Genomic DNA, 15,269 nt, shown 5'->3' on the forward strand with positions numbered 1-15,269 from the left:
CTGGTCGCTGTCTAGAGCTGAACTTGAACAAAAGTCAGGAATACTAACTTTTATACTTTTTCCCGAAGGTTTGTGCCTCGGTGCTACATTACTTGAACGCTTTCGGCGGCACAGCTGGAGAGGCATAGATTGCTCGCATCAATGAGTTAGAACGTGGGATTTTCGTTCAATACTTTACTTCAAATAATTTTTTTTTTTCGTAATAGGTAAGTAGGAATATCCCGTGGCATCACACATTGTCATGCCGGGGGTTCGGGTTCGATTCCCGTTCTGGTGAGGGAATTTTTCATCACAGAAATTTCTTCCGACTTGCACTGTGGCCATGCGTATTGTAGAGCTGGTCACTCAGTATTTATTTAAGGCATTTTATTATGCATAAGAAATCCAAGTACAACTAAGTACTACTAACTAAAATGACGCAAGTAATACCAACGTTGAGACGGCGGAAGTTCCACATTGTTGTCATTCATGATGATGCGTAGGAATATTTAAATTTTGTCAATTTTTTAGCATTTTTTGCATTTTTTCACATTTTTTTTTCATTTCTTAATATTCCATCTTTGGCAATTTACATTTTTCATTCCTCAATATTTCGTGTTTCAATTTTCTTTTCTTCAACTTCTTAATTAGTCAGTTTATTTTTAATTTCAAAAAATACTTTTTTTTTATTTTTCATTTTACTCAGTTTCTCAGTTTTCTGTTTTCCTTTTCTCAACTTCTCTTTTTTGACTTTCCCTTTCTTGAATTCCCATTTTTTTAGTTTTTTCTTTAATTTAATTATATTTTTGATTTTTAAGTTTTTCATTTTTATTTTTTTTTATTTTTTACTCTTCAATTTATGATTATTCAGTTTTTGTATTTATTTTTCAATCTAGTTCTATTTCTCAATTTCAAATGTTTGTTTTATTATATTCAATTTTGCGGTTTTCAAACTTCCATTTTTCAATGTCTTAATGTTTTATTTCTTCTTTTAAATTGTTAATTTTTAAATTTCGCATTCCACAATTTCTTATTTCTTTATTTCCCATTTTCATTTCTTAATTTCTAATTTTTTTTATATTTTTTAGATCGCAAATATCACATTTTTTACGTTTACAATTTTTAATTTTTTGTTTGAAATTTGAAATTTTCAAATTTTTAGTGCTTCTTTTTTATTATTTATTTATTTTCAATTTTACGTTTCTTTCGTTTTTAATTCCTCATTCAACAAATTTTCGTTTTATGGCTTTTTTTCCAATTTTTTATTTTCAATTTTTAGTTTTCAGTTAACGTTTTCTAAATTTTTCGTTCTTCAATTTCTCTTTCTCAATTTCTCAACTATTTTGTTCACGGTTTTTGAATTTTACTTTATATTATTTTCGTTTCTCGATTTATATATTTTTAAACTAAATCAAATTTTCCTTTTCTTTAATTTTTTTATTTTTAAAATATTCTTTCTTCAGTTTTTTGTTTTTCAATTTTTCGAATTCTCGTTTTATTCACAATTCTATGTTTTGATTTTTAAAATTTCTTTGTTTAATTTTTGAACTTCCCATTTTTTATCTTTTATTTATAACTTTTTCATACTTGAAAAAATAATTAATGGCAAACTGAAAAAAAAATTTATTCCACTTTCCATTTTTATTCAATTTAAAAATTGTTTGTTTTTCATGTCTTTTTCATTTTATCAATTTTCCTCAAATTATTATTTTTTTTTCATTTTTCAATTTTTATTTCTAAATTTTCCAGTTCAACATTTTCCAATTTTTAACATTCTCAATTTGCAATTATTCAAATCAAAATTTCAAATTCGATTTTTAATTTATGAAACTAAAAAATAAAGTACATAATTGATCAACTAAAGGAAGAGAAAGCTGAAAAATGAAAATTTGATTTGCCGTTTTTCATTATTTCCAATTTTTCAAACTATTATTTTGAGTTTTCCAGTTTGTTTTTCAATTTTCAGTTTCTTAATTTCTGAATTTTTTATTTAGCCATTGTCTTAATTTACCATTCGGGCATTTTGGACGAAAGATTAGATCAGTCGATTTCTGATCTAACACACCATGTTGTTTGAAAAGCCATTTTCTTCGGAACCGGAATCAAATGACCTTATTTATAACCAACCAGAAGAAACGCTTTATATTTGCAAGGATAAAGGAGTCGCTGATGTCTGATCGAATGAGTTCCGCTTGCAGCCTTTCAACACGAAATAACCTCTAAGAGTTTGTCGGAAAAGTGAAGTGGAGCTACAGTTTAAACCTCCCCAGCCAACCATAAAACGAGGCAATCTTAGGTAGGGTAAATGATCTTGGTTTGTCCAATTTGGGGTGTTTTTACACAACTAGTAAATGCAAATCGATTTTTCTTCATGAAAATCATATATAATCGATACGAGTTTGGGTTTGTTGAAATGCCCCAAGTCTCTAGTTGCTAATACTACCATAAGGCGTTGAAATTTTTCCAACTTTTCATGGTTTTTAACGATTTTCCTCAAAGAGGAATTAAGATCATGGTTTGACCACCTCTGATCATGATTTGCCCAAAAAATGATCATGGTTTGTCCGGCTCTAGAAATCTCCATTTTTGAATGAAAACATTCGAATTCTAAAGTAGATGTTGCATTTATCATTGCTTGAGTTTACTGTCATCATATTCATCCATTCATAATTGAGGCTTTCTTCAGAATATTGCATTTTCTTGGGCATTTCAAATATGTTCACTTCAACACAGAAACTTAATTTCAGCTATACGCGAAGAACACAATAAACAAACTGCAGCGCGCCAAGCGGTTGCCATAGAAATCATGTGGACAAAACAACATTATTGAATGGGACAACTCATGATCAGAATTGAGTTCATCAAAATGCGTTATTTTAATGGTTTAGCTATGTATATCTGATACAAATGGTGTGCAAGCATGATGTTTACAATATTTGTAAGTGTTATAATCCAGAAAAGGTCTGAATACGTGCCAAATAATCATCTGGTGATCGATTTAAAGTTAGCTCGAATGAGGGGCGTATTGACAACAATAGATGGTGTATTTTATAATCCTTTAAAACATGTGATTCCGTAAAAATATACTAGAAAACTACTGTAATTCATGAAAGAGAAAATTTTATTTATATGTTTTGAAACATTCGAATACCTGATTTGACAGACGTGTGCTGAATTAGAGCATTCAAGAAAGCGGACAAACCATAATCATATTTTCGACTGGACAAACCAAAATCATTTATCTTAGGAGAAAATTGAACATAATTCTTCTTCTAATTATCAAAGGTTGCTGCCCTCGAATGGTTTAATTGTTTACAGTACAAATTCTGATGAAGAGAATGCTCGTAGAGAACAAATTAATATTAGATTATATTGGCCTGATCATCATTTGTGCCAATCTACCGCTTTTTGATCACGACCATTTCCGCTTGACGTCATCGTAAGTAGCCCCTCACCAGTCATCATCCGATTCAAAAACCCAAAGATACGAGGATGGTAAATCGGTTTATGAAATTCTTTTTGTATCATACTTTATCCTAGTGGTTCGATATGGAGCCCAAAATTGCGCTTGTTGCTCGTTATAGTATCAGGACGTCCAACTCTATTCATATTGTCTGAGAGGTTGAGTTGTACGGAATCAGCTAGATTTTTCTAGGGAAATCTCTTCTTTCATTGTCAGAAAAAGCGTCAAGTTTTTATGAAAAAAATTAATCATTAACAACTATTTTTGTTGCGAACGGATCTTGATGATTTTGCATACCAAACAATTCTCTAAGAATTCTTGATATTCTATGCCTTACAATTTCCAAATCCGTAAACGGTTTGAATTGACAAAAATTTAAAGCATCCCTATATTCCCATACATTTGTGTTGTGTATATCTGTGCTTTCCTGCTCGTTCCCGTCAATATCGAGCAATTAATGTAACGGCAAGGAACAATTTTCATATACCACTGCGAATCAGTCGCGCATAAATCGCTCGCTCGAAATGTAAAGGCAGTTGCTTTATGGACATAAAGAAAGAAAGAGAGATATTGCAAATCAAGTTCAGTCTGCAACTTATTGGAACAAATGAGAGTATAAATTATGTGGAGTTCGGGTTGTGCAACGTACTGAAGTGGACGTGTTTTTCCGCTCCGTGATATAGCCTTCAAATACATGTGTTTTTTTTTATCGTTTAACAATTATGTGATTCGTGAACGGGTGAAAGTTTATCTGTTCTGCTCTACTGATTAGAAAACCTGTGAAATTTTGTTTGATTCCATGAAAAAAAACTAAAAAATTAAATAGGTGTCATGGCATCAATCGGACGAAGCCAAAATGGCGTCAGCTCGCATTTTTTAGTGAAAATTCTTTCTGTATGTTGTGCTCTCGGTGTGTTTTTAATCGTCGCGCTCTCGGTTCCGAATTATGCTCACTATCGTTGCACTCTAGATTTCGCATTATGACGTGCTCCCTTGTCGCGTGTGTACAGTGTTGTGGCAAAAATATACTTACAGTGGTATTAATCACATCACTTACCGCAGTGAGTCCTGATTCTTACCTTTCCCCACTAACAACTATCCTTTCCATGATAATCGCTAGGGAACCACGCTATAGAGGCGACCCTTCTGGTCTTCGGGCGGCGATTATCATACTAACATTCCTTCCCTTCCCCTGGTGACTGTAAGGACGTGGCCGGCGTCGTTATTGACCATTTAAAGCTCGAACCACCGAAAATTGCACAACGAGAATGATTTGCTAGTCTCAAGCGTCATTCTGTGTGTTCTTTGTACAATTTGGTTGGTTCAGGTCAATCACGGAGAGCAACTACGAATTGTACAGTCTACCCAAGCTCAAGCTTAAGCTCAAATGAGAGCATAAATCATGTAATTTGTGATATCTATTCCAGTATGTCTCTATTGAAATACCGGACGTCAACTAAACCTTGTTACTTTTTTATTCTAATTTCTGTGATGTAACAAACACGAAACATCGTATACCTTTTTCGAGCTGGTTTCTGTAGAATTAGCACCCTTCATAACTTTATCAATCAGAGCGCGTCGCTGGGCTGAGTGCAAAGTGGACATAAGCCACATGAGAACAAGCACTGATAGCGTGGCTTATACGTTACTTCTCACAAACTCTCTCGCCGCACAAGTTTGATATAACTATCCTCACTTGATCTGCCGATTCATGTCATAGACCACGCCGCCGCTCGCAAGTAAGTTGTATGTGAAATCACCCATCGAGAAGATCATAAATCCTAGAACATCACGATGTGCGCCGAGGCGAGAATGAATAATTCAATCGCTTCATTATTTTTTACATTTATTTCTATTTACGGTACCTAATCGTTGGGATAAATCATTGACACTGTTGGTGGTGACCGTCGTTCGCAAACAAACAGCGGTAATGAATGAGAAAACTTTCTGTTTAAAATTAGAAATACACGTTGTCGCGAGTTCAAAACACTGAGTTTATCGCGGAACATGAGCGTTCTTCAGTCAGCTCGCTCATAATAATGTCCCAATTAATTAGCCGTTAATTAAGAATCAATAAAACGACACCTCCTCTTGTAACGTGATCGTGATGCAACCACCACGTTTCCAGTGACATTTGGTCCCCGGTACAGAAGCGTTGCTCGCGCATTGCGGGCACTTATTATTGAATTATTGGCACAACATTGCACGATCATCGGTAACATCATTATCCTTCAGCAACCAAGAACCATTTATTTGGCGATGCTAATTTCACGACTTTGCATGTTTGCACAAGTTATTTGACATTATCCAGCGAGCTGTGAATAATGCTGGGTAGTATTGCTAGCTAGTAGCTCTTATGTAAATACGTAGAACGGTAATGGACCGTGATGCTACCGACAAGTGAGCGCTCTGTTATCCCGGATGTCATACGATCACGGCTCGGTTAGAACAGTTTATCCATTGACACACAGCCCATGAACTAAGTGCAAATTGGCATGAATGTAGAGGCAGATGTGCGAATCTTGTATTTTCGAAGCTGGGATAAAATAGCGACAGAAATGTACGATCACGTAGGTGCAATCTCTGACGTGTATGGGAAAAATGTCAGATAAAAGATTTTTTTATACACGAAAAGGTTCTAATTTTGTTGACGAGATGAGGTGGGGTTTTTTTCTGAGCTCTGCTGCTCTGTTCTTCCACTGTTGAATGAAGTTATTGCTTCGAAGTTATATATTGTTAACCTAATTAATTGTTACCATCTACTCCAAATGCACGTTCTATTAAAATTAGAGTGAAATTAAACATATACTGTAGTTTTATTTGGTTTCTTTTCCATCAATGAAATAGTAAGAACAGTAAAACACTGATGTATAATTTTCATCCGGTTTATTGGAGTGTGTCTTTTTTTGTTGCTGGATACATAATGCTTTTTATGTTTCCGTCTGATGTCAATTCATATACGCACCAGATAAAACAACAGAAAATATTGTGTATCATGCAACACTTCAATAAACCAGATGCAAGTGACCATAACCAATTATTTTTAAAGTTTCGCTTGAAAGTAGACATTTTAAGAGCTGTTCAGTATTTTTTTTAAAGAATCCCAAATACATCGATGTAGTATTATTATAGTGAAAAAAAAATCAAAAATGAGTGTTTTCGACTAAATCGATGAAATATATTTTATTTTATATCATGTTGAAAGTCAGATACTACTCACCAGCCTAAATGTACCAAAAGGGAAGAAAAATTGTATAGTATGTTTAGTAAGCTTATTTTTATTTATAAAAAATTAAAAATTTGCAATGAAAATAAATTTTATAAGTCATTATTTTGTGAAATAGCCTAATTTATCACAGATACCTCATTTATCAGGAAACATGATGTCTTATGACAATCGAAGGATCTAGCGCATCCGTAACCATAAATATAACGTTGAAAACCCGAACCAGTTTTGAAAATTTATGTAGAACTGTTCTCTCTATTAATTAAACTATTAGTTTATTTTTTCAAAATCGTTGTAGACATGACACTACAATTATTGTTTCTCTATTACCACTATTTTTTCCACCTTTTTGCCAGCAATTAAATTTCACGTCATTGCATCTCATCAAATTAAATAATTTCAAGCATCAGGGCCGATTTGTAAAGATAAAATGGCATAAAATGAGTGAAAACTTATGAGTGGTTCAAATAAGTATGAAAAGGTACTACAATTATAGTATATTATCCGTTTTCTGCTGACAAAGAAACTCACTCAGAGAGATCATTGTTGCTAGAAAAAAGGTACCGTAAGCCTGGGGCAAATTGATCACGATTTTCAGAAAAATGTAAATGTGATTGGACATCTAGCTTATTTGACAAATCTGCAACGCGACACGAATAATTGGACATTTGATCTCTAATTCGACGTTTTTGTAAACATCCTTTGTGAAATAGCACGATAAATTTCAGTAGTATTTTCAACCATTTTCCAATCATTTAACTAAACTATGCATTCTGCACACTTTTCTAATGGTTATTTGTTAGATTCCCAATGATTTTCCTGTTTTAAATTGTTTTTCACATTGTGTTGTGTTTGTTGATATGTCCAAATATAGGTCACAATCGTCTCTAATACGACACTGAGTGGAGCCTCGGTATATCCAATTAGAGAAGAATCACTGTGTTTCCACAATGTTTTGTTTAATCTATACTAACAAGTATTGGTGCCAAGGCAACAAAACTTTATGAAAAGTTTGGTTGGATAAAATCCTTAAATGGTAGTTTGGAAATTTTTTAGCGGAAATTTTCAAAACAGGTGAAACTGATCAATCTATTTTGTTCATAATTTTCTAGTGTAATGTGCACGACAATGTATAAAAATTCACTGATTTCATTACCTATGGTAATATAAATGACACTTCAAGGGTTTGAGGATACCAAATTTGATTTAATCCACCTAAAGGTGTAGTCGTGTATTTCTCCTATCTCAATGTAGAGTTTGAGCTGCAGGCCATCCGGAGACCGTCCGAGTTATCTTAATGTGGCCAAAAACGTCGCATAATGGAATTTGGTTCTGGTTTAAAGCTCATATAGGCTTCAATTCATCACAAATAAGTTAGTTTTGAAAAATCATGAAGTTTAATACTCCAAATAGTGGGTTTAGTGATGTTTTGGGTTCTAGAATCTATGGCCCCTGGACTTGTTCCCGCCATATCTCTTGTACCCGTAGACCGATTCCGATACAATTTTAACGAGTTCACAAATAAAACAAAATTGGGTTTCAAATGAAACTTCTCTTGGCAATTCGGATCAGCCGATTCCGCGTAAACTGAGCAGCAACATTGGTTGCCTGGTTAATAAAAAAAGTTGTCTTTCATGGTGCTTTTTTGCAAACTGTACCAATGCACGCGTTTGTGGGAAAGGTTATCACGACATCGATTTTTCATACGGGGCTCCCTGCGAAATGTTGATTTGCACGATAAAATACTCTCTGAAAAACATTAGCTCATTAGGACTTCATTTACTATTGTCGCAGATGTCAAAATTTAAGTTTTCTAAAAATCGAAAAATCACCCAAGGTGGGAGAAAGGAAATCAGGATTTAAAAAAAAATTGATGCCAAATGTCTTAGAATTGCATGAAACGTCGAGATTTACTGTTATCTCGAAAAAAAAAATCGTCAAAAATCGACTTTTCAGACAAAAACTGACCAACCGCCAGAAAGTAAATTTTTTACAAAAAAAATGTTTCCGAGACAACGGTGAATCTCGACGTTCCGTGCAATTCAAAGACATTTGGCACCAAAAATCTTTTTTTGAAAACCCTAATTTGATTGGGTATTTTTTCGATTTTCAGAAAACTTCAATTATGATTTCTGCGGGTATTGGGTATTTTATTGTGCAAATCAACATTTCGCAATTTTTTCGCATTTTTTCGAAAACCATTGGGTGATTTTTCGGTTTTCAAAAAACTCAAACTTTGTCCGTTGTGCGACACTAGTAAATGAAGTCCGATTGAGTTGAAATTTTGCATAAGGTAGTTTTTCGTGAGAATCAACATTTTTAATCAAGTTCGCTTTGAAAATGCCATCGAGATGGCCATTTTCATTGGCGCTCTAATGGACAGTATATCTATTGAAATAGCATTTCTATAAAAAAGGATTTCATTAGAGAAACAAATTTGAAAAAAATATATATATATAAACGGGAATAACGAGAGTCACATTTCAATCGAATTTGTCATTGAGATTATGCGGTTAATATATTAGGTTGGAGAAAAAGTATTTTAAATATGCTTTGGATTGTCCGATTTGGGTCAAATATGCACCGTTTCGTTGCAAAATTTGTTGCCATTCTGAAAGTAGCTTCATAATGTCTCTATCATGGAGTTCATGGAGATCTTGGTCCTTATTGGCGATAAACTCTAGCAATAGATTCTTACAATATTCTCTTCATCCCAATTTCTAATCACTCTGGAATTGTTTCAATGCGAGGAAAAGGTGGTAATCGCTTGGTGTCGGGTCCGGACTGTATGGTGGATGCATAAAAACATCTCAATCAAGTTCTCGGAAATTTGTGGCCTTGCGTTGTCCTGATGGAATACAAAACCTCTTCTGTTAGCCAGTTTTGAACGTTTTTGTTGACAATAGAGATCTCAACTTAGTATATTACGTTAAAATAAAAAAAAATAATTTTTTTATTTTTAATGTAGTTACTACAAGTATTCTTATGCACATTTCAAACCATATTCTAATTTACGCTCTTTGATCGCAATCCGATAAATGGTTCATTTAGGAGAAATAATTTTGTTCCTATCGACATGTTAGGATGTAAAATATTGTATTCTCTAGGTTGAATGTAGCGCCTCAAGTATCGGCTTCAATTAGACTTAAGTTAGCTCAGCTGTCTGTTCTCGAAACTGAAACGCACTAGCAGAACGTTGGCGGGTATCTAGTAAAGTGAGAATTCCTTTGTAAATTCAAAGCTAATGCTGACCCAGATATTGGGTTCGATTCCTGATCGGTCATGGATTTTTTTCGGGTTGGAAACTTTCTTGACATGCCTTGAGATAAGTAATGGGCATGAAGTATCGGCTCGAATTAGGCTTGGGTTTGTTAAGCTGCTAGAACTCGGAAACGATCACACCGTGGCCGGGGATTTTATGAACTGGAATTCCCTTGTAAATTCTTGGCTAATCATGACAAAGATATTGGGTTCAATTCCAAAGTTTAGGGTCTTCCCTGGTTGGAAATTTTCTCGATACGCCATGGAATAAATACGATCAGATAATGGCTTGTATTGTTCTTTTGATTAGTAATCTATGTCTGCGAGATCAACAGTCCGTTTTCAGTTTAGTTTGATTTGCTCACTGGTTAGTTGCTGAAAAATACAAATACCGTTATATTATTATCATCAATAAGATCACTCGATCCGCTCAAACCTTTGTAGGGTAATGAGGTAGAACCATCATCATTAAAAAAAAAGAGTGCGACAACAGAATAATTATTCTTCACCCTGATTGAAAACAAATCTTTCTCTAATTTTATTGATCAGCTCCACGAAAAAAACTGCTACAAACATCCTGCCTGTTATCTGCCTGCGCCAAAGTTATCTGCCTGCGCCATCCATTTTTTGATAGTTTCTTCTGCTGCCATCTCAGCATAAATATTCTTGCCGTTTTTCAAATGATCTTCAAATTCAGTAGCATTGGACATTTAAACAACGTTAGATTCCTCTCAGATATTAGAGAGAATGATTAGATAAAAATTATCCAGCTATTCATGGTTTTTCAGCCAGGAACAAACACTACAATCTGTCGATCTGGGGCAGAATATTCTCCGAAAAGCAACATAGATTGTGTCATTGAACATTTGAAGGCAGTCTGTATTCTACAAGCAGTGTGATTTTTGTCACAGTTATACTGATTTTTATTTCATCTGTACTATTTCTTTCAAAAATCTGTATCACAATCTGTACCATTCAAAATATTTGTTGCATAGAAAAATCTGTTGTAAAAATAGTTCTCAAGTCTCAGATTACTCATTTGTTTGATGATTGTTATACAAACTCTTGCTAAACTTTAACTGCATCAGTTATTAAATGTGCAACTCGAATGTTTAGAATTACAGATTGATATCATCGTATCGTTGCTTTGTCGATTTAGATGTTTAGTTTTGTTGTTGTTATAACTAGAAAAAATCACTCGATAGTTGCCGAGGAGTGAGACATAGCAAGAATATTAATATGCGAGCGAACTGTCATGTCTTCACTACCTATCAGAAAAAAACCTGAAAACTCTTCCAATACTGCATTGATGGTTGTTAGATTGGGAATGTTTCTAGGATTTAACGCTGCAGTAGACTTGATAGTCCAATTATCGAAATCAAATCTCTGTTTCATCTGTTTTACCAACTCAAAGTGCTATTATGTTATTACTCCAGAAAATCTGTATATATCTGTACTTTTGTACAAAATTCTGTAATCTGTACCGTACAGAATCTGTACCTTTCCTAATAAGTCTGTACGCGTGACAACACTTGTTGAATGTACGATCATCTAACCCTCCTATACTTGCGCATACGATCTGACAGAAAGAATATGTGAGTCTACGAGTTACGATTTTTCGCGCGAGTACAGGAGGGTTAACAAGCGATAATAGGCAACTATGAGGTAAGAAGGAAGATTTCTTTGTGGTTGCAAAAACATTGTGAGTTGGTTCCAACCGTCCTCAAGTTATCCAACTCAACTCAATTAATACCCAGATCAGAGTGACACTTTTCTTGTTTAAATTGAATAGGATTTTTAGAAGGAAATTGATGGAATATGCATCTAAATATGAGTATAGAATGTATAGAAAAATAATAAAATCAAAAACATTAAAACACACTTTTTATATTATTCTTTTTATTCATTTTAATTCCGGATGATCTGACGAATCTCCTAATAACAATAATAAAATAGTTTGTTTGAGAACGAATTTGCTCCACACAGTGCTGACTAAAATTGTGGGTTGCCCGAAAAGTAATTGCCGATTTTTTCATTACAAATAAAATGCAATCTTTTGGTACACAGGATGAACACGTAAAGATGGGATGTACATAATTTTAAAGCTTTCAAGTTTTGGAATATTTTACGAACAAATGTTTATGTGTGTATGTGTAGGTGTAGTGGATAACAAAAATCGGGAAGAAATAAAAAAAAATTCTTTCTGTTTTTCCAAAGATTTTGTGGACAAACACAATTTTTGTCATCTAGTTCAACAACAAATCCAATGAGGCTTATTAACCACGTTTCTTTGATTCCTATAACGATCCCGTAAGACTTTTCAATACAGAGATATTGTTTTTTGAATGAAAAATTTACTCTTCGTCTCCGCGATGGTTAATTTTTCAATAAATAATGATCGCTAAACTTCAATAAATTATGTACAAGGATAATTTGTTACATTAACGAAAAAAAATTAGTCAAATTTTTTGCATCGATTCCGAAAAGGTACCAAGAACCTGCCTTTCGATAGGACGCTTATAGCAAGAACAGAGATGTGAGAAGCCCATGCAAAATCTTCGTAAAGAGAATCAAAATAAACAGCGTTGCGAGACTTGCTGAACTTGCATTTAAATATCATATTTGCAACCGTTAGTAAAATATATTATCGAAGAAGAAAGGAGAACGAAACCTTCGAAATTATTCCCTCGTGCCTATCATAACAGATTTAATTTATGTTGATTTTCCATTACCAATACAAACCAACAACTGTCGACCGTCTATCGACGATTTGATTTATCAAAATAAACAACCCAAAGAATCCTAATATGCTTTTATGAGACATTTGACACAGCGTTTTTTTTTTCGTTCCTCCCCAACGGAACAGTATGCCAAACAACCCATGCAAAATACCATTTTTGGATAAAGGCCATTCAAAAATATGTCCAATTTATTCATAGCGTTTATAGAATTGCGAATTCTGACGACCGGTCATTATATTAGTTTTTTAATAGCTACGGGACGATAATATAGTGTGTGAGAGTGAGATTGAAAGTCTGATTTATATTTTGTTTTTATATTTTTTCTGCTCAGGTTCTTCTAACGCTGCTATCTCTGGTCAAGGCAGCGTCGAAATATTACGACGGCCCGATTCGACCGTACGAGTTTGGCTTCAATATCGAAGGTCATCACCATCGGAAGGAGTCGAAAGGTAAGATGATAGTATCAGAACACAAAACAAAAACTGATGTCACGAAGAATATAAAATAGTTCGATTTGGTTGTATGGGAGGTGTGATCATGAGTCAGACAAGTCATTCCTGTCTTTAATTGCAGATTTGAATGGCATAATAATGGGTGAGTTTGGGTTCGTGACGGCGGACAATGTTTACCACGTGACGGTCTACGCCACCGACGAGAATGGAAATTTCAAAATTGTCAGCATGAAGAACTACAAGTTAGGTCCCATTATGCCCCCCACTGCCGGTAAAACAAAAGCAACGACGACCCCATCGACAACACCCCAACCGTTCAGAATAATCACCACTGCCAAACCACCAATGTCTTCACGGCCAGCTGCAGTTGCAGGTTGCTCAGGATGTCGGATTCCAGAAACAACTACAGTCGCAAAACAACAGCCAACGGATTCCACATTACCCGAAACCAGCACTCAATATGTTCCTCCTTTCAAAATAGTTAACAAAAACGATTTGGAAAGCATCACGACAACGATCGCGCCAAAATTATTCATGACCACCCAGGTTGCGGGCGGTTCTTCAAAGGAAACCCCACAGAAGCTGATCGTCAAGCAGCAAAGTTCGAAAGAGTCGACAAACGATGTGAAATCCCCCAATGCTATGCAATCATTAAGCAAAACGCCACAATTACAGACAAGTGCAGAGAAGACGGCACAGAAAACCAGTCAGCCTTCGAAACCTTCATCGGCTACACCGTCCGGTTCCGGTTCGACTGGTTCGAAGCTCGATCATACCGAAGCCGCAAAAATGATGATTCAACACATTCTGAACGGTTTGCTGTACCGGTTCAATTACACCGTCGGTTATCATGGACACCACGAGCAAGGCGATCGCGCGGGAAACAAGGAAGGCGGCTATTTTGCGATCGGTCGCGATGGCGTGCGGCGTGGTGTGACGTACACGGCGAACGAGTTTGGATTCCAGCCGCACATCAAATTCGACCAGGTTAGTCCCGAAGAAACGCCCCGGGAAGACACTGAAAAGCAAGCCGGACTCAAGGGGTTCGATTTCAAATGGTTCTGGGGAGAATCGAGATGAATATGGGACTATTATAGACGGGGAATGAGGGCGAAAGTGTGATCTAAAAATGTAGCGATTGACGAGTTTTTTAGGTTTAAGCAGGAGAATTTAGAGTTTAATTTCATGAGAAAATACTCAACGATATTTGCGACATGTAAATAATCATATTTATAGAACGAATGTAATAATGAAATATACGAAAATAAAAAAAAAACGTTCCCAACGCTTATTTAGAAGGAGGATCTCATGTTACACTTTAAACTTCACTAGCCGCGTTGGATAATTATATTTGAAGCAATGCAATTCTGCCCATTGCCCACGTCCATTTCGAGCCAATTTGTATGGATCCAACGCATGGTAAACTCATTATTCCGAGTCATTATCGTTGTACCTTAAACAAGAAGTTACATACAAGCACCGTGCAATAAACACTTTTGAACACATTCTGGTCCGGGTTGCCTTCCACATGACCGCTCACACTTGCAGCGATTGATCTGAGTTGAGGAAACCTACGCACGAGCCGGTTCGGACTCCGGTTTGTTATATAGCGAAAATCCTACCAGGTCGTGCCGTGCCATAATTTGCGCGACATGCGCGACACATAGTTGACAGAACTCGACCACGCGGAATTTGAATTCTTGCTTCACCGATGGACATGTGAAACGAGACGAGAGGATTATTGCAGACTTTCTACAAAAGAAAAAAAAATCGAATCGCCCATTAAAAACTAACGCACACAATCACTTTGACGTGGGCGTAAGCGTGTGTGCTGTTTAAAAACTCATTCTAATTATTATTTTAACAAGTCGTCAATAAATGACGCTCGAAAAGAGCTAATCCAGGATAATGATTCGTCGGTTCGTCGCAGTTGTCCCTCCGGTTCGCACGATTTGCGAAAATACAAGAACAAACACCTCCGCTGCACTTGGAGCAGAATAAAAGAAGTCGGAGCGGCTGCGTAGGTGCTGTCAAATCGGAGACCGGCCATATTTGGGCCGACTTGTTCAGGGAATCAAGGTCTGCTAGAAGAGTACCGTCCATTTGTCAGGGCAGAAACAGTTTTTGTTGGAGCTATTGGAGCGCTT

General features: G+C 35.5%; 1 protein-coding gene across 4 annotated transcripts in view; it reads left to right on the forward strand.

Annotated features, from left to right (window-relative positions):
* The window catches only part of LOC129767814 (protein lethal(3)malignant blood neoplasm 1), a 28,014-nt gene extending 13,630 nt beyond the window's left edge, over positions 1-14,384 (forward strand). The window contains exons 1-4 of one of the 4 annotated variants that reach the window (XM_055769026.1): positions 4,056-4,479; positions 4,870-5,181; positions 13,002-13,119; positions 13,244-14,384. In XM_055769026.1, coding sequence (XP_055625001.1) covers positions 13,261-14,202 — 942 coding nt within the window. In that variant the 5' untranslated portion in view covers positions 4,056-4,479; positions 4,870-5,181; positions 13,002-13,119; positions 13,244-13,260 and the 3' untranslated portion in view covers positions 14,203-14,384. Of the gene's footprint in view, positions 1-4,048; positions 4,504-4,869; positions 5,182-13,001; positions 13,120-13,243 lie in introns of those variants that run through there. The other 3 variants (XM_055769023.1, XM_055769024.1, XM_055769025.1) reach the window with 3 other exon arrangements.
* Positions 14,385-15,269: the final 885 nt, after the last annotated feature.

Source organism: Toxorhynchites rutilus, chromosome 2, assembly GCF_029784135.1.
Source record: "Toxorhynchites rutilus septentrionalis strain SRP chromosome 2, ASM2978413v1, whole genome shotgun sequence".
NCBI classification, from domain to species: Eukaryota; Metazoa; Arthropoda; class Insecta; order Diptera; family Culicidae; genus Toxorhynchites; species Toxorhynchites rutilus.